This window comes from Ranitomeya variabilis, chromosome 7 (genome assembly GCF_051348905.1).
Source record: "Ranitomeya variabilis isolate aRanVar5 chromosome 7, aRanVar5.hap1, whole genome shotgun sequence".
NCBI lineage: Eukaryota > Metazoa > Chordata > Amphibia > Anura > Dendrobatidae > Ranitomeya > Ranitomeya variabilis.
The window spans coordinates 166,040,340-166,061,109 of record NC_135238.1 but is presented as its reverse complement, the minus strand read 5'-3'; the positions used below and the strand labels follow the sequence as shown (position 1 = coordinate 166,061,109).

The 20,770-nt window shown below is 46.4% G+C and overlaps 1 protein-coding gene across 1 annotated transcript; it reads left to right on the top strand.

The window, feature by feature from the left end:
• Positions 1-18,035: 18,035 nt before the first annotated feature.
• LOC143785741 (uncharacterized) lies at positions 18,036-19,386 on the top strand. Its single transcript, XM_077274833.1, has 2 exons — positions 18,036-18,269; positions 18,345-19,386. The coding sequence occupies exons 1-2, from the start codon at positions 18,088-18,090 to the stop codon at positions 19,327-19,329; spliced, it is 1,167 nt and encodes a 388-aa protein (XP_077130948.1). The 5' UTR covers positions 18,036-18,087; the 3' UTR covers positions 19,330-19,386.
• Positions 19,387-20,770: the final 1,384 nt, after the last annotated feature.

Sequence of the window (20,770 nt, the reverse complement as noted above, 5' to 3'; positions counted from 1 at the left end):
ATACCCGATACTTGCGGTATCGGAATGCTCAACACTAGTACTTAGTTCTCTTTGTACTTGTGGGTGTATGCCATCCGGATCCGGAGATTTATCTATTTTAATCATATTTAGCCGGTTTCGCACCTCTTCTTGGGTTAGATTGGTGACCCTTAATATACGGTTTTCTTTGTCTCACGGCATTTCACCTTGCATTTCATTTTCCACCGTGAATGCCGTGGAGAAGAAGGTGTTTAATATATCAGCTTTAATATGTGTTTAAAGAGAAGCACAATGGGCATGGGATTCCTATGAATCCCACCCACTGTGCTTGTACTGTACAATGCAGCGTTTTGGATGCAGCGAAAATACACGACATCTAAAATGCTACTATTCCTGATCGTGGGCACATACAGGGTACATTCCAACGATCAGTGTTTATTGAGTTTTTGACAAAGCTGAATTTCCGCATTAGTCCCGCACCTTTGTTCATTTGCATTTTTGTATGCACTTTTGACACGTGTTTTTGATGCATTTTTGACACATGCGTTTTTGTCTCTCTTTGGTATGTTACATTTAAATAAAGCCAATTTCAATTTGTTTTCTGCTCAGAAAAAAATAACTTGCACTATTTCCTGTTTGCCTTAACACAGACATCTAACACAAGTTGCAGAAATTGTCTCAAAGGAATATTGCCAGACCTCTTCAGGATACAAGGCCTCTTTAAACATGCTCCTCCACATGTTCATTTTCATTGTAAGAATTGATGAGATATGCAAGGTAATTGTTTTTTTTTTTAAATATAGATTTTTAACTTTGTTTAATGCCGTATTTTTTTATTTTTTTGTAACCAGCAACAAGCATATCGCTGTCTTCTCTTCTGGGTACTTCATGAGCGTACTGAAATGTGACACTTTAGCAATTTATATCCTGATATGCGCAGGTTTGTTTTTGAATCTTTCAAGATGATGTGACTTTTTACTTATTGATGTTCTTTATTTTTTTGTAGATATCCCAAAAAAATTTTGTCGTTTTGCCAGCTCACCATGACTGCCTTTGACAAGTTGATGAATATACTGTGTCGAGATTTGACCTTTCAAGATAGTAATGACCATGGCCGGTCTTAGTATGTGCTACTAGTGCGGTCGCACAGAGCGCTGGCTGCCAGACATCAGAGGGGACGCCCATAGGGAGACAGCATGTCAGTCTCACTTGCTGCTCCTTCTCCCTGGTTTCTGAGCCTATCACACTGCTTGGCAGAGAGGATTGTGAACACTGTCCTCTGACATCATGTGCCTGTAACAGCTTTGAATGGAGCTGAGCTCTGCCAGGGACTGTTAACCTGTTAAATGCCGCTCTCAATTTAACATGCACAGACAGGAAGCTCGGCATTCCACGCTCTCATTGTTGCACCCGTGACGTGATCGCTGGGCGCCGATGGGTTGTCCTGACAGCTAGGGGTCTCGCATCCGCTGTGTTTGTCATTACAATCCTCCTATGAACAGAGGCCCATTGCTGGCGTTCATAGGAGATCATCATTTCTGTTATACATAGCTGAAGCACTACTATGTTTAGCACAGGCAATCGGACGATCGCAGTTTCAAGTCTCCTTAGGGAATAGCACTGGTTAGCACAGCAGCCATGCAGCGCTGGAGTCCTGGGTTCAACTACCACCAAGGACAACATCTGCAAGGAGTTTGTATGTTCCCTCCGTGTTTGCATGGGTTTCCTCCAGGTTCTCCGGTTTCCTCCCACATTCCAAAGACATACTGTGACGGGGTGTACGGCAGAGCAAGAAGGGACCAAGGGATGAGTCAACAGATTTATTATCAAGAACGCTGGAACAACACATGCAGGTAGATCTACAGAGTCCACAATTAGTCCAACGGAACAGGTTCGGGGCACCTCCCGATAATCCTTGTGCCAGCTAACAAAGCAATAGTCCACACGAGTGCAACGGAACAGATTCGGGGGCACCTCCCGATAATCCTTGTGCCAGCTAACAAAGCAATAGTCCACACGAGTCCAAGGGATCCCAAAACAATCCCACGAACGACGAGATATGTCCTCAGCTCAAGTCTCGCCCCGTTCGCTTCCGCAGTCACAGATGAACGTGGGGTCTTGCCTCGGCTAAGAATCCCCACTCCTTCTCCTTCAATGGTCAACTCACATCTGATCTCAAAAATAAGAATGGATTGTCTGAGCTCCTGGGATCAGCCCATGAAGGGGGTAGGGGTCACACCTTCTATTCAATGGTTGGGTCCACCAGAAGATTCTAGACTGGTCGGCTCCGCTTAGTCTATCCAGTATGTGCATTTGACTAGCCACCTGCTGTGAGGAAGAATGGCTATTCCTTCACTAGTGGTGTTGACAAAGCTTAATTACATTATAGCTTAGGGCTGCAAGTATTGGGGAAACAAGACAGGTTAAGTTACATACATCCCTGTTATGGACCTGGTGGTTAGGAGCACCCGGAATGACCTGATGAGTAAACTCAAAATCGGGACTAGCTCTAGGGAAGTGGGAACTCTGCTGACCGCAAACTCTACTCCTATCAAACACACTAGAAATAGCCGTGGAGCGTACCTAACTCTCCCTAGACGCCTCTTCACAGCCTAAGAGCTAACTACCCCTAAAGATAGAAATAGAAGCCTAACCTTGCCTCAGAGAAATTCCCCAAAGGTAAAGGCAGCCCCCACATATATTGACAGTGAGTTAAGAGGAAAGTCACAAACACAGGAATGAAACAGGTTTCAGCAAAGGAGGCCAGACTTCACTAAATAGTTAGAGGATAGAAAAGGAAACTATGCGGTCAGCACAAAAAACTACAATAACCACGCAGAGTATGCAAAAAGACCCCCACACCGACTCACGGTGTGGAGGTGCAACACTGCACCCCAGAGCTTCCAGCTAGCAAGGAAATATCATGATAGCAAGCTGGACAAGAATTTAGCAGTACTAAGAAATATATTCAGGCAGCAGTAACAACAATGAACTAGCAGGGACTTAGCTTCTGCTGGTGTAGACAGGTCCTCAGAGAAGTCCAAGAGAGATCTGAACCAATACTGATACATTGACAGCTGGCATGAAGTAACGATCTGAGTGGAGTTAAATAGGGAAGCCAGCATAGAATAAACGAGAGCAGCTGATAAAGCCAACCTCAGTGACCAGCAGTTCCGCTCGAAGCCACCAGAGGGAGTCCAAGAGCAGAACTAACCAAAGTACCATTCATGACCACAGGAGGGAGTCCGAGAACGGAATTCACAACAGTACCCCCCCTTGAGGAGGGGTCACCGAACCCTCACCAGGACCCCCAGGCCGATCAGGACGAGCCAAATGAAAGGCACGAACTAAATCGGCAGCATGGACATCGGAGGCAACAACCCAGGAATTATCCTCCTGACCATAGCACTTCCACTTAACCAGGTACTGAAGCTTCCGTCTCGAAATACGAGAATCCAAAATTTTTTCCACCACATACTCCAACTCCCCCTCAACCAACACCGGAGCAGGAGGATCAACGGAGGGAACCATAGGCGCCACGTACCTCCGCAACAACGACCTATGGAACACATTATGGATGGCAAAAGAAGCTGGAAGGACCAAACGAAATGACACAGGGTTGAGAATTTCAGAAATCTTATAAGGAATAATGAAACAAGGCTTAAACTTAGGAGAAGAAACCTTCATAGGAACATAACGAGAAGACAACCAAACCAAATCCCCAACACGAAGTCGGGGACCAACACAACGACGGCGGTTAGCGAAACGTTGAGCCTTATCCTGGGACAACGTCAGATTGTCCACTACGTGAGTCCAAATTTGCTGCAACCTGTCCACCACAGAATCCATACCAGGACAGTCAGAAGGCTCAACCTGCCCCGAAGAAAAACGAGGATGAAAACCAGAATTGCAAAAAAAAGGCGAAACCAAAGTAGCCGAACTAGCCCGATTATTAAGGGCGAACTCAGCCAATGGCAAGAAGGTCACCCAATCATCCTGATCAGCAGAAACAAAGCATCTCAGATAGGTTTCCAAAGTCTGGTTGGTTCGTTCGGTTTGGCCATTTGTTTGAGGATGGAAAGCCGAAGAAAAAGACAAATCAATGCCCATCTTAGCACAAAAGGACCGCCAAAACCTAGAGACAAACTGGGAACCTCTGTCCGACACAATGTTCTCCGGAATGCCATGCAAACGAACCACATGTTGAAAAAATAATGGCACCAAATCAGAGGAGGAAGGTAATTTAGGCAAGGGTACCAAATGGACCATCTTAGAAAAGCGATCACAAACCACCCAGATGACAGACATCCTTTGAGAGATAGGAAGATCTGAAATAAAATCCATAGAAACATGCGTCCAAGGCCTTTTCGGGACTGGCAAGGGCAAAAGCAACCCACTGGCACGAGAACAGCAGGGCTTAGCCCGAGCACAAGTCCCACAGGACTGCACAAAAGAACGCACATCCCGTGACAAGGAAGGCCACCAAAAGGACCTAGCCACCAAATCTCTGGTACCAAAAGTCACAGGATGACCAGCCAACTCCGAGCAATGAACCTCAGAAATAACTCTGTTAGTCCATCTATCAGGGACAAACAGTTTCTCCGCTGGACAACGGTCAGGTCTATCAGCCTGAAACTCCTGCAGCACCCGCCGCAAATCAGGGGAGATGGCAGACAGAATTACCCCATCTTTGAGAATACCAGCCGGCTCAGGGACTCCCGGAGAATCAGGCACAAAACTCCTAGAAAGGGCATCCGCCTTCACATTCTTAGAACCTGGAAGGTATGAGACCACAAAATCGAAACGGGAGAAAAACAGCGACCATCGAGCCTGTCTAGGATTCAACCGCTTGGCAGACTCGAGATAAGTCAGATTTTTGTGATACGTCAAGACCACCACGCGGTGCTTGGCTCCCTCAAGCCAATGTCGCCACTCCTCGAATGCCCACTTCATAGCCAGCAGCTCCCGATTGCCAACATCATAATTATGCTCAGCAGGCGAAAACTTTCTAGAAAAGAAGGCACATGGCTTCATCACAGAGCCATCAGAACTTCTTTGAGACAAAACAGCCCCTGCTCCAATCTCAGAAGCATCAACCTCGACCTGAAAAGGGAGCGAAACATCTGGCTGACGCAACACAGGGGCCGAAGAAAAACGACGTTTCAGCTCCTGAAAAGCCTCAACGGCCGCAGAGGACCAATTCACCACATCAGCACCTTTCTTTGTCAAATCAGTCAAAGGTTTAACCACACTAGAAAAATTAGCGATGAAGCGACGGTAAAAATTAGCAAAGCCCAGGAATTTCTGGAGGCTCTTCACAGATGTAGGTTGAGTCCAATCATAAATGGCCTGAACTTTAACAGGATCCATCTCGATAGTAGAAGGGGAAAAAATGAAGCCCAAAAAGGAAACCTTCTGAACTCCGAAGAGATATTTAGACCCCTTCACAAACAAGGAATTAGCACGAAGGACCTGGAATACCATTCTGACCTGTTTCACATGAGACTCCCAATCATCCGAAAAGACCAAAATATCATCCAAATATACAATCATGAATCTATCCAGATACTTTCGGAAGATGTCATGCATAAAGGACTGAAACACAGATGGAGCATTTGAAAGCCCGAATGGCATTATCAGGTACTCAAAATGGCCCTCGGGCGTATTAAATGCTGTTTTCCATTCATCGCCCTGTTTAATACGCACAAGGTTATACGCCCCTCGAAGATCTATCTTGGTGAACCAACTAGCCCCCTTAATCCGAGCAAACAAATCAGACAGCAGAGGCAAAGGGTACTGAAATTTGACCGTGATTTTATTGAGAAGGCGGTAATCTATACAGGGTCTCAGAGAACCATCCTTCTTGGCCACAAAAAAGAACCCTGCTCCCAACGGTGATAAAGACGGGCGAATATGCCCTTTCTCCAAGGACTCCTTTATATAACTCCGCATAGCAGCGTGCTCTGGCACGGATAAATTGAAAAGTCGGCCCGTAGGAAACTTACTACCAGGAATCAAATTTATAGCACAATCACAATCCCTATGAGGGGGTAGGACACTGGATTTGGGCTCATCAAATACATCCTGGTAATCTGACAGAAACTCAGGGACTTCAGAAGGAGTGGAAGCAGAAATTGACACCAACGGAACATCGCCATGTACCCCTTGACAACCCCAACTAGACACAGACATTGATTTCCAATCCAATACTGGATTATGAACCTGTAGCCATGGCAAACCCAACACGACCACATCATGCAAATTATGCAACACCAAAAAGCGAATATCTTCCTGATGTGCAGGAGCCATGCACATGGTCAACTGAGTCCAGTACTGAGGTTTATTCTTGGCCAACGGCGTGGCATCAATTCCCCTTAATGGAATAGGATACTGCAAAGGCTCCAAGAAAAAACTGCAGCGCCTGGCAAACTCCAAGTCCATCAAATTCAGGGCAGCGCCTGAATCCACAAATGCCATAACCGAGTAAGATGACAAAGAGCAAATCAGAGTAACAGACAAAAGAAATTTAGGCTGTACAGTACCAATGGTGACAGACCTAGCGAACCGCTTAGTGCGCTTAGGACAATCAGAGATAGCATGAGTGGGGTCACCACAGTAAAAACACAGCCCATTCTGACGTCTGTGTTCTTGCCGTTCAGTTCTGGTCAAAGTTCTATCACACTGCATAAGCTCAGGCCTCTGCTCAGAGGACACCGCCAAATTGTGCCCAATTTTGCGCTCGCGCAAACGCCGAACAATTTGGATGGCCAAGGACATTGATCCATTCAGACCAGCAGGCATGGGGAATCCCACCATAACATCCTTAAGGGCTTCAGAAAGACCCTTTCTAAAAATTGCTGCCAGGGCACACTCATTCCATTGAGTAAGCACAGACCATTTTCGAAACTTCTGACAATATATCTCCGCTTCATCCTGACCCTGACACACAGCTAGCAAAATTTTCTCTGCCTGATCCACACAAGAGGACAGACCCTGAATATCCATATCTACACCTGAGTCCTGAACCACATGGAGGTTAAGGGGAAAAGAGAGACAAAACACACTGCAAAGAAAAAAAAATGGATTCAGAACTTCTCTTATCCCTCTTTTGAGATGCATTAACACTTTATGGGCCAGCTGTACTGTTATGGACCTGGTGGTTAGGAGCACCCGGAATGACCTGATGAGTAAACTCAAAATCGGGACTAACTCTAGGGAAGTGGGAACTCTGCTGACCGCAAACTCTACTCCTATCAAACACACTAGAAATAGCCGTGGAGCGTACCTAACTCTCCCTAGACGCCTCTTCACAGCCTAAGAGCTAACTACCCCTAAAGATAGAAATAGAAGCCTAACCTTGCCTCAGAGAAATTCCCCAAAGGTAAAGGCAGCCCCCACATATATTGACAGTGAGTTAAGAGGAAAGTCACAAACACAGGAATGAAACAGGTTTCAGCAAAGGAGGCCAGACTTCACTAAATAGTTAGAGGATAGAAAAGGAAACTATGCGGTCAGCACAAAAAACTACAAAAACCACGCAGAGTATGCAAAAAGACCCCCACACCGACTCACGGTGTGGAGGTGCAACAATGCACCCCAGAGCTTCCAGCTAGCAAGGAAATATCATGATAGCAAGCTGGACAAGAATTTAGCAGTACTAAGAAATATATTCAGGCAGCAGTAACAACAATGAACTAGCAGGGACTTAGCTTCTGCTGGAGTAGACAGGTCCTCAGAGAAGTCCAAGAGAGATCTGAACCAATACTGATACATTGACAGCTGGCATGAAGTATGAAGTAACGATCTGAGTGGAGTTAAATAGGGAAGCTAGCATAGAATAAACGAGAGCAGCTGATAAAGCCAACCTCAGTGACCAGCAGTTCCGCTCGAAGCCACCAGAGGGAGTCCAAGAGCAGAACTAACCAAAGTACCATTCATGACCACAGGAGGGAGTCCGAGAACGGAATTCACAACACATCCCATGTCATTGCAAAGTGTACAGTAAATACAACCAAAGAGAAGTCGCACCACATCATGACATATTATACAAAATACAGGACAGGGAAAAAAGTACATATCATGACACATACTGATAGGGAATCTAGATTATGAGCCCCAACGGGGACAGTGATGATAATGTGTGCAAACTGTAAAGCGCTGCGGAATATGTTAGCGCTATATAAAAATAAAGATTATTATTATTAATATGGCAGTCACTGGCAGGGTGGTAGAGGGGAGATATTTGTCACTGCATTTAACGGCGTCAGTGATATGAAGGCAGAGCATTTTTCTCCAGCACACTATGTGTTGTGAGGGTTAAGTTGCATAAAAGGGCTGGTTTTATGTGGACCTTCATAGAGCGGGTGGGAGAAGGTCCACTTTATCTTCCCTGAGAAGACATAGTAATGACACCTAGATATTTATATATAAAAAGTTAGAAATTATAACCAAAATTTTAGTATGATCAATAGGTCACCACATGTGCCAAAGTTATAGTGGAGAACCACTAAGGAGAAGAGGAATGCTCTGAACACAAAAGCTGAACCAATGAGAAAGTGACAGGGAATAATTTTAGCACAATCAATTTTTATTTAGTAGCAATAATGACAAACATTTAAAATATAGGCCAAAAAATATATATATATCATACAAATGTGCACAGATCAAGCTGCATATAATAAGGCAAGCCAGATTCAGTTATATCTCTAAGAGTATGTGTCCACGTTCAGGATTGCATCAGGATTTGGTCAGGATTTTTCATCAGTTTTTGTAAGCCAAAACCAGGAGTGGAACAATTAGAGGAAAAGTATAACAGAAACATATGCACCACTTCTGCATTTATCACCCACTCCTGGTTTTGGCTTACAAATACTGATGAAAAATCCTGACCAAATCCTGATGCAATCCTGAACGTGGACACATACCCTAAGGGCATCCCGGGTCAACAAAGGGATCCCTTTAAGAGTTAACCCTGGACGGGTTTTAGCAAAGCAGCAGAAAAACAATAAACTATTTACAATCAATAAAGCATTTTTGCTTACTTAGTCTTCTTGTAGTGCAGGGGGTGGTCTCTGATCCGCGGTCGATGCGGTGTCAGTACCGGTGATTGATCTCTCAGGTGCCGTCAGATCACTCGGTGTCTGGACCTGAAGGCTAACCCTGTTTGCAAGTTCGGTAGCCGCCACAAGGCGGACGGTGGTGAGAGTAACAAGATCTGTCAAGCCCGGATCAGTCATGGTCGGGGCAACAGGTGACGCCCCTTCAGGCTCACAGCGTTGGACATTCCGAGCGCACCACCCTTGCGCACTCCGGTGGCGGGTGTAGGTCACCTAATCCCCCCTTTGCAATGGGTCACCATATTGGTTACAGCAGGGAGTTTTCACGTTGTAACTAGTAACGAAGACGTCAGTCGGTAGTCCCGGTTCCTGTATGGAGCCCCAACCCCTCTTCGGGTGGAAGGCCAGCACAGTTCCCTGCTTTACCACGTCTCTCCTGCCGTGCGCAGACTTTCTACATTGCGTTTTTGGCGTGTCGGGTTGTTCCGTCTCGTCTCGGTGTCTCCAATGCAAGATTAAACATTGTTTATACTGTTCCCAAGTGAGCACAGCAAGGGTGAGGCCGTCCTCCCGGGTTCCATCTGGCCCGGTCCAGGGGGTGTCCCACCGGAGGACCACCCCGTCTGGGCCCACGTCTATGGGTTCTCCCATCTTGGTCGGTAGTGGAGGTACCAGCTTCCCCATCGCGTCGGGGGTGAGGATCACCCGCTCCACCGAGAGGAAACAGTTATTGCTGGGGTGAGGAGCGGTCACGGGTGCGGGAGCGGTCAGGAGAGCTGGATCGGTCGGGGGAGCAGAATCGGCCGGGGGAGTAGGGGCATCGTCCATACCTGCGCCTGATGTGATTCCACCGATGTCGATCTGTTCCGTTGACGAGGACACTGGAATCGGCGGCAACCTGGACCGCGGCTCCTCCTCGGCGGCCTCCCGATGTGGCTCCGCTCTCCATGGTTCCGTGGTCGGGATAGGTAGGCTCGGCTCCTCCGTCGGCGGCTCCAGGGAGTTCAAATCCTTCACCGGCGGTGGACGTGAGTCCGCCTCTGATGGGTGAGGGCAAGCCGGAATCGCTTCGCTGTCGCTCGGGCACTTGCTGCTCATCATCGCTGTCCGGCATTGGGCAGCAATGCATGCACCTGGCTCCGCCATTTCTCCGAGGTCGAGTTCCCTCTTCACCTCGTTCCCGCCGTTGCAAATCAGGGGGCGGTTCTCCTCTGCTGCTGGGCAAGTCGTCATCTCGCAGCAGAAGTCGGAGGGGGCGGTTGCTACTTCTGGCGCCGCTTTGGTAGTCTCCTCCCATGGCACGCCCTCCTTCTTCCTCTGCGCTCCCTGTGGTGCTGCAATGGTGGCGGGTTTTGGCGGGAACTTTTGGCGGCAAGTAGCAATACACAGTCTTTGCAATAAGTCACAGTCCAAGTATAATAAATCACAGTTCCAAGGCACACATGACCTGATTCTTCAGGCTTAAGCAGATCCTGTTCGTGACGCCAAAATTGCAGCGCCCCCACTGCCGCAGGGCCGAGGGGTACCCGGTACCGGGCCTCTGAGTCTCTGCTCTGGGGTTGTCACGGTGGATAGACATGGTCCGTGACCCTGCTGAGGGGCGCACAATTAAAAGTGGTGGTATGGTGCTGATGTGATGGTGCGGTGTAGTGCCAGTCGCGGTAAATAACGAGGACACCAGGTTGCAGTCTCTTTACCTCTTTACTGAAGGCTTCTGAGTCCTCAATCCGGAATACGGTTAACCAGGCTGCGCAAGTCCGGCCGGTCCGATGGCACCTCCAGAGTTCCCTTTGCAGGTGGAAATCTGTGCCTACCTTCCTGCGCTTGTGTGTTGTGGTCCTCCCCTGCTTTGCTTACGGGATAGTCCCCACAACTGTTGTGTCTGTTTCTCGTGTTCCCTCACAACTCGATTCTGATGTTCTCCCTCTACGTCCCCCTGATCTTACGGTTAGGACGCACCCGTATGACGGGGAGGCTCGGAGCTCTTCCGGGACTCCAGCGTCGCCCCACTCCTGTTGTTACCCCCCTGTGTCTTCCTGGGTCTGGGGGAGACAGCCCGCCTGTAACTGACTGTCCTGCCGTAGGTTTGAAGTTTGGCTTGGAGCTCTATACTTCCTCGGCGTTCCGGCCACCGGTTATGCGCCTCAGTAGGATGTTGCCTCGTCTTACAGCACGACTCCTACTGGTATTCTCCTTGTTGCGTTGATCTCGTTTCTCACTCAGCACAATAAACCTCGCTTCTTGTCCTTTCTTGGGGTACCGCCGCTATATCGTGCAGGCGCGGTCCCGTAACGTTCTCTCTGGTTGCTAGGCCTCTGTCAGGATCCCACCCCTGACAGGGACCCCTCCGAATCTTCCCCTACAACACCCTCTGCCACAAGGTGTTGCCTGGTTCCAACCCAGTCAGCTTTCTCTCTAACTTCCTGCCTAACCCCCAGTTTTACCAGATTGTGAGGAGTGGCCTACTAAATAGAACCCTTAGCTCCCCCTGGAGGCCAAACTGTGAAATGTATTGGTGTCTGTGATACCTGGTCAGATGAACTCCTTCAGTGCCATCAGACGTACCATAGCCCCCCTTAGTGGCGGAGCAACAGTACTGCAACGACCAGGACTCTGGGGTGCTGCAGATCCAGCGACGAAATAAGGTGCTGGCCTCCTAGCTCCGACCAACGATGTCACAGCAGGATTCTGATCGCTGCTGCGTGTCAAACACAACGATATCGCTATCCAGGACGCTGCAACGTCACGGATCGCTACCGATATCGTTGTTAAGTTGTTCAGTGTGAAGGTACCTTTAGGTTTCAATAACCAAACTCTACAGGCAGTCTGCATTCGGCTAGCCTGGAGAGAGGAGTCTCCATAGGCTTTGTGGCTTATCAAGCACAGACTGAACCTGTGCTGCTCCTGAGCGGGGTGCCGACTGCACAATACGGACTGTGTTGCAGCATTATTGTTTTCCTTTTATTGTTTTGTTCCTGTTGCAGACAGAAAGGCTGAGATTGTGTTCCCATGGATTGGTTTATGTTGCCTGACATTAAAGGGAACCTGTCACCCCGTTTTTTGAAGATGAGCTAAAAATAGCGTTAAATAGGGGCAGAGCTGGGCGTTACATTAGTGTCTTTGTGTGCCTTTATTACCCACCTATGCTTCTGAAATACCTTTGTAAAGTCGCCGTTTTCTGCTGTCACTCACGCTGGTCTGGTCCTATGGGCGTGGTGACAGCGCTGTTTCTCCCCCAGAATCCTGCTCATCATTCCGTTGGTGGCGTAGTGGTGTGCGCATGTCCAACAGAGAATATCCACTGCCCAGGAGATGAAAAAGAGCGCGATCTGCGCTATTCAGCCGTTTACCGGTGGGCGCGGCCATCTTTGCTGTGGCCGCGCGTGCGCAGATGGAGCGCTCTGCTGCCCGGGGCTTCAGGAAAATGGCCGCGGGATTCCGCGCGTGCGCAGATGGAGATCGCGGCGGCCATTTTACTGAAGCCCCGGGCAGCAGAGCGCTCCATCTGCGCACGCGCGGCCACAGAAAGATGGCCGCGCCCACCGGTAAACGGCTGAATAGCGCAGATCGCGCTCTTTTTCATCTCCTGGGCAGTGGATATTCTCTGTTGGACATGCGCACACCACTACGCCACCAACGGAATGATGAGCCTGATCTGGGGGAGAAACAGCGCTGTCACAACGCCCATAGGACCAGACCAGCGTGAGTGACAGCAGAAAACGGCGACTTTACAAAGGTATTTCAGCAGCATAGGTGGGTAATAAAGGCACACAAAAGACACTAATGTAACGCCCAGCTCTGCCCCTATTTAACGCTATTTTTAGCTCATCTTCAAAAAACGGGGTGACAGGTTCCCTTTAAACCAACGAGGACTTAAAGAGACGGTGTTCCCATTTTTTCTACCTCTCTGTGCCGCCACGTGAGTGAACTGCCATGTGGACAAAAAAGTGATATTCTTTTTTTTAAATGTGAAATTTTTGTAAAAAAAAAAAAAGTTGAAATCACGTCCCTTTTGCCTCATTGAAAATAAAACAATAAATAATACAGCTTTGGTATCACTGAATTCAGAAATATCCGATCTATTTAAAATACAAAAAAAATCTGATCAGTAAACAGCGCAATGAGAAAAAAAAACAAAACAACAGAATTACATTTTTTTGGTCACAGCATCATTCCAATAAAATTCCATAAGAGACGATTAAAACATCGCACCCTAACATGATTTCAATAAAAAATGTCAGTTCAGGGCACAAACAATAAGCCCTCACACAGCCCCATATAGCACTATACATGTTTGTATCTACATACTTGTACTGACCTGAGGAATCATACTGCCTGGTCAGTTTTACTTTATAGTAAACATGGTAAAATACCCCCCAAAATTGTGGAATTGCACTTTTCTGTTGCAATCTCACTGCACTTGGATTGTTTGCCCCATTTTCCAGTTCAATATATGGTAAAATCAATGGCGTCATTCAAAAGTACAACTCAAACCACAAACAACAAGCCCTCATCAGGGCCGCCATCAGGGCATTAGTGCCCTGACTGGCGCATGGGGCCTGGCTGGCAGAGGGGGCCCACATTAGACCCCGTCTCTACTACTCATCGGGCCCCAGCGGCAGGCTCTGCCAGTGCAGTAACTGGACCTGCATCCGAGCCCGCACGCCAATAGTTAAAAGCTGCCAGCCAATCGGAGGATGGAGACAAATGGGGCAGGATGGAGACAGATGAGGCAGGATCACGGGGTAGGATGGAGACACATGGTGCAGGATCATGGGGCAGGATGGAGACACATGGTGCAGGATAATAATAATAATCTTAATTTTTATATAGCACTAACATGCTAACATATTCCACAGCGCTTTACAGACATTATCATCACTGTCCCCAATGAGGTTCATAATCTAAATTCCCTATCATTATATCTTTGGAATGTGAGAGGAAACCGGGGTGCCCGGAGGAAACCCACGCAGATACGGGGAGAACATACAGACTCCTTGCAGATGTTGTCCTTGGTGGGATTTGAACCCAGGACTGGGTGCAAGGCTGCAGTGCTAACCACTGAGCCACCATGCCGCTCTCATGGGCAGGATGGATACAATGTAGACAGATGGGGCAGTATCATGCGGCAGGATCATGGGACAGATGGGGCAGGATCACGGGACAGATGGGCAGGATCATGGAACAGATGGGGCAGGATCATGGGACAGAAGAGGTAGGATTATGTGACAGATGGGGCAGGATCTCCTGTGTAAAACGGCACTTATGATGATATTAATATTGTGTTTTTTTATTAATGATCAGTACTATAGTATTCAGTCACTATGTGGTGGTAATATGTTGTCCAGCCATGGTGTGGCGGTATTTGCATTTGTTCCTTGAATGTGCTATTTGGTCACTATGTGGTGCTAATATGTGGTCTGGTAATGGTGTGTTGGTATTTGTTCCTTGTATGTGGTATTGGTCACCATGTGGTGGTAGTATATGATCTGGACATGGTGCAGTTGTATTTTTCCCTTGCATGTGACATTATTCGGTCACTGTGGTGGTAATATGTGGTCTAGACATGGTGTGGCGATATTTGTTTCTTGTATGTGGTATTATAGGTCACTATGTGGTGGTAATATGGTGTTTGGTCATGATGCGGTGCTATTTGTCCCTTGTATGTGATATTATTGGTCATTTTAAAAATTGAAAAATAAATAAACATATACCTAAATTGTATTGGATATTGTAACAAACGATTAATAGGATATAGTAGAGCTCGGCAAAAAGAGTCTACAATATAGTTGTGGCGGCTTAAAAAATCTTTTGGCCAAAGCAAAAGCTGCTGGCTATATGTGTGATCTGGTGATGGGAACTGTTAATGTGTGATTGGTGAGAAGTGGAGTTTTTCCAAGACAGAGCGGTGGGGCTGTGGACAGTTCGAAGGGTGGAGCCTGGGCGGAGTCTCAAGGGGGCCCAAAATATTTTGCCAGTATGGGGCCCCGAAATTCCTAGTGGCAGCCCTAGCCCTCATACAGCTATACTGACGAAAAAATAAAAAGGTTATGGCTCGTGGAAGAAGGGGAGGAAAAAACAAAAAATGGCCCAGGGGTAAAAGGATTAAAGGTGTTGTTCACTACTCTGACAATGCCTTCTCTATCACTTTGGTTCCCCCAGGAAAATAACAACTTATTCTGACCTCCGGCACAGTTCCAGCGCTATCGGATTTGGTTCTCCCGGGGTTCGCATCACGTTATGTTCAGTATTTCGTCAGAATTTTACTTCAGTATTTGTAAGCCAAAACCAGGAGATTATGAAAAATGCAGAAGTGGCACATGTGTTTCTATTATACTTTTCTTTTGATTGTTCCACTCCTTATTTTGGCTTACAAATACTTATGTAAAATAGTGAATATGTGCACGTGGCCTAAGTGCTATTATTTTACAAGGGGAAACATAAGGATTCAAAAGGAGTTTTCCAAGTAATGGACTACCCTTTAGATTATTAAATTAACCCCATTTAGCATAATTATAAATTAACCACCCTCACTCCCCACCTATCATTGGTTTACCATGACAGAGAGGAGCCAGAAGACCGCAGCATCTGATTTCTGGTGCTTCTGCACTGATTAGAAGCCCTTCACCTTCATATTAAAAGTTGTAAGTTTCCTTTATTAGTGAAGGGGTTAATCTGCTCATTTGAGAGCTCCTGGAAGTTTTCCTGCTTTAAGGCTGTCAGCTGTGTACTATTAGCCCCTCCTACTTCTTATATAATCTGGGCTCTGACTAGCAGTCATTGTCAGAATAGCTAATGTACCGGCGCCATTCCTGTGGTGTTGGCACTTGCTCTCGCCGGGGCTCTGATGCAGTGTTGTGACGCTGGAGACCAATCATTGTTGCCGTCACTGTCTCCGCCTTCAGACAAACTGAACATGAAGAGGAAGTCAAGGCTGCAGTTCATCCCGGACTTCATCTTCACTTTCAGTTTATCTGAAAGTGGAGACAGTGATATCAACGCTGATTGGGCACTGGGCATCACATGTCATTCCACCGCATCACAGCCCCAGGACCGGGAGTGCCGACACTGCTGGAACGGAGCTGGCACAGGAGGTGAGTATAGGCTTTATTATTCTATCGGGCCGAACATATAGATTAAGAAGGGGTTGTTCTATTAGTGGACACCCCCTTTATCTTCCAGTGGAGGGAAATGTTAAACATTAAATAACGCCCCACCTGGACTATAATCATTTAATCATTAACCCATTTCAGAAAATTTTCAATTTTTGCACTGTTTTATTTTCCTACTCTTCTTCCAAGAGCCATTTTTACAAGATGAGTTGTAGTTTTGAAGGGCAAAATCAATTTTATCATGTGCATGATGTACTGAAAAGTTTAAAAAAATTCCAAGTGTGTCGAAAATTCAAAAAAAGTGCAATTACGCAGTTGTTTTCTTGGTTTTGATGTTACACCATTCATTATATGGTAAAACTTACAATATGATTCTCCACATCAGTACGAGTACGCAGATATCAAACATGCAGAGTTTTTTCTTTAAGTAGTGAAAAAAATCTCGGTGCCATGAGTTGATATTTTTATTCATACCATTTTCTTTGTAGTAGATTTGATGTTTTGATCTCTTCTTGTTGCATTTTTTTCCAGTGTTTGGGTGGCTGAAAAAACGTAATTTTGGTATATTTTTTACTTATTATGTCATTGACAGATTGGGTCAATTAATTTTATATTTTGATAAATCCGACTTTTATAAACAGCGATACCACACGTATATTTTTTTGTTATCTTAATTTTTTTTTTTTTTTAACCCCTTCCGGACAAGAAAGCGTTATTGCTCTTCCAATATGTATGGGAAGCTTAAAGTGGTTTTCTGTTTTCAGAAAAACTGTGTTGAAATTTGTTAAAAAAAAAAAAAAAAAGTTCATCCTCCCCAGATCCAATGACAAGTCTCTGCTGAGCCAGTTTCTGTAAAGGTAATCATGCCATCAACACGGGCAGGGCTGCTGAGCTCACTGTTTAGGTGCTTATGATATCGATGTGATGATTGAGCTGCGACAACAGCAGCCACCAGAGTATGGGTGAAGACTCAGGCTGGGGTCACACATGCGTGTTTTACGTACGTAAGAGCGCAAAAACTACGTACGTAAAACTCGCATTACATACGGCACAATGCTTCTCAATGGGTCTAGTCCTATACGGCGTATATTACGGATCCGTAATTTACGGAGTTGTACGGGCGCAGAAAATCGCAGCATGCTGCGTTTGTCAGCGTATCGCGCAAAAAATACGCCAATGCAAGTCTATGGGAGAGCGTATAATACGGAATGCTTACGGACCATGCGTGTGCCTTGCGCGAAATACGGATTTACTGGCAGATGTCCTGAAAGGTCCAAAGGCCTCAATCAGGCAGGTGAGACATGCTAATTAGCTGAAAAAGCCAGACAGTGAACCCGGAAGTCTGCTGCACGCCTCCACGGAGTGATATTCAGCATGGCAAACATTGTCAACGCGGACATGCTGATCATTTTGGTCCAAGAGAGGCCTGTCCTCTGGGACCAAAGAGACCCTAATTATGCAAACAGGGCACAAAAAGAGGCAGCATGGAGGAGTGTGTGTGTGGCCCTCTTCCCACATTATGACCAGCAGCCACGTCAGGCACAGCGACAGATAAGTAAGTACACCCATGTTTTAAATGTAATGTTCTTGAGAATTATCAGGCCCTTACTACTTTGAATTTCTCTTCCCGAATTTAGTAAATAGTCATGAAGGAACTAGAAAGCCCACCAGTAGATACATGGTGTTGTACAAGAGAAACGGATTTCATTAATGTTTAGAATACGTGTCCCTTTTACTTACTAAACTAACAGTGTTTCCCATTATTTGGCCTTTCTGTGATAGAGGTTAGTGGACTATGTCCTTGTGGCTTTGCTTGCTAATTTTGTTTTTGGGGTAAATTTAAGATTAAATCTTCTCCACAAAGGCCTATTTGGATGCTACACTTAAATCTCTGTAGTCAGTTCCACCTTTTGTGAGCTCACTGATTAATGGCCTAAAGAATGTGTGTATTTTTTGTTGTTTCAGTGGGTGATGTTACAACAAGGTGGCGGAGTATCCGCGACCAGTACAGGAGGGAGAGGCAGCAGCGGGAGAGAAGTGGAGCCGGGGCACCTCCAAAAAAAAAAAAATACATATATTTTGACCGACTCAACTTTCTGAATCCCAGCATGGACCTCAGGCCGTAAGTAACATTGTTTTCTGTGTATTTTTGGGTTTTTGTCTTATTTGTGGCCCTAAAACATTTTTTCTTTTTCAGAACTCAGTCTAACCTCACTGACAGGGAGACAGGGTCTGACTCGGAACTTGTCATTGACCCAGTTGGTGAAGTTGAAGAGGTGGCTGGTCCATCTGATGCTCCCTCTGGCTCCATCCCTCCTGGATCCTCATCTGGTCAGGCTGCTCCATCTGCCTCCGTCCCACACCCTGAGGACCCACATTTTGCCTCTTCTGCAGCACCACCACCTAGCCAGGATGACCCTGGAAATAGCAGCAGCCCAACTGTTGCCCTGGCTCCATCCCCACAGGCTGCAGGCAGACCACAGCGTGCACGCCGCAGAAGAGAATTGCTCCAAAGGCGCCAAAACGTGGATGCTGGGGTCCTGAGCTACTTGGCCCGTGTTCGAGACGATGATGGGGAGGAGGGATTTACCAGGAGCATGGCCCATTACTTAAGGTCCCTAGAGCGTGAGTTAAGGCTTCGTGTGAGAGGGTGTTTTCAGATCCTTGTTGACGCATGCACCCCCCCAAATAACCCATACAATCTCATGCATATGATTGAACAGTGGCAGATGTCACCAGAAAATCTTCTGCGGCCTCAGAGATTACAAGGCCTGCCAGCTCAACAAGGATCTGAAGCACCCCCTCCACGACAGCCAACACCTCAGCCCCAACCCCCATCAAACACACAATGGCCACCTCAGCAACATATGGCGGGATATCTTCAACCATCCCAATATGGCCACTTGTCCACACCCAGTGCTGGAGGCTGGTCCCAACCTGGGTTTGGACAATATGGTCATTTTGGGTTGGGTTATGATTCCCGGCAATATGGTTATCACCAGCAGGGGTATCTACCAAATCCTCGCCCCACTCTTCCAAGTTCCCAGCATCATAGCTTGGCAAATGTCCCTCAGGCCACTACAACATCTGCACAGGGTGCTGGACAGTTGGCCGTACAAATGCCACCTGATGCAGATAATGAGCAAGCTACTTCTCCTGCCCCAACCTACCAGGACTTATAATTTGGTTTTTTTGTGTTTTAATGTTATTTTAACCTTTTTTTTTTGTTTTTTAAATATGATTTGGATACAATATTTAGGCTTGGATTGTCACTACAGAGCATGTTTTACTGTGGTTGTTTACGCTATTTTTGTTAAAAAAGAAAAATAGGCCTTTAGAAGGCCAAAAAAAGGTTTGGAAAAAAAACAAACAAAGAAAGTAAAAAAAGTTATTGAGTAAAACGTTTTCTTACTACCAGTCACCGTCTGTATGCGCTGGATTCATTCTTCCATCACACACACATGATATGCTGATAACCATATGTGAAATAAGAAAATAAAACACACACAGCTGGAAACTTGATTAACACATACTTTATAGAGCTAATTAATTACACATGCAAAAATGCATAGTCTTGCCAGGGAGTAGCACCTTGAGGAGACATAAAATAATTTGTAAAGATATCACGAACTCTCAGTCCAGAAAGTGGCCGACGCGGAGGAGGGACATATGGGGTAGGCCTAGGAACATTGGTCATGAGGTTATCTTCAAAATTTGTAGAGGAACAATCATGTATTCTTGTGAAATTATGGAGAATGACACAGGCTTTGATCACCTCATTGATTGTAGCCTCACTCAGCTGGATGGCAGACTGAAGAACACGCCATTTGGCCACAAGAATCCCAAAGGCGCACTCAACCAGTCTCCGTGCCCTGGCAAGTCTCAAATTAAACACCCTCCGCCGGTGGTCAAGGTTGCGCCTGGGGTAAGGCCTCATGACGTGGCTCGACAGTTGGAAGGCCTCATCTCCCACAAAAACAAAAGGCACTGCTTCCGCATTGGAGCCTGGGAGTTGTTGTGGTGGTGGGAGGTTCAACTGGTTGTCACGTAGCCGCCGACCCATTATGGACGAATTGAAGACCCTAGAGTCTCCAGTTCGCCCATAGGCCCCAATGTCTACAATTACAAACCTGTAGTTACTGTCAGCAACTGCTAACAGAACTACAGAGAAAAACTGCTTGTAATTGTAGAATTGGGAACCAGAGTTCGGCGGCTTACGCACCCTGATATGTTTCCCATCCACAGCTCCAATGCAATTAGGGAAGTCACAATTATTTCTGAAACCTGTGGCGATTTTAAGCCAATCGTCCTGTTTTGGCTCCGGCAACACAGCTTCATGTAGTTTCTGCCAGATTTGGGAACAGGTTGTCCTAACAATGCCTGAAATGGTCGACCGCCCAATCAGAAACTCCATGTGTAGACCCGCATAGGACAATCCTGTCGCCAGGAAGCTGCAATACAACAAAAAGGGAAAAAAAAACAAACATGAGGACGATGAACAAAGGAATAAGCCAAAGTGTATATTTCATTTACTATTAAATTATTTACAGTATACAAATTTACAATTGACAAAATAAGTAGACTAGAAAATTGGCAAAAATCTTTGATATGTGCTTGTGGCTT

Bases quoted from the DNA above. Each gene is read 5' to 3' on its own strand.
- LOC143785741 (XM_077274833.1), top strand. From the start codon at position 18,088: ATGTGTGTATTTTTTGTTGTTTCAGTGGGTGATGTTACAACAAGGTGG. The intron at 18,270-18,344 runs GTAAGTAACATT...TTTCTTTTTCAG, and splicing joins CCCAGCATGGACCTCAGGCC to AACTCAGTCTAACCTCACTG.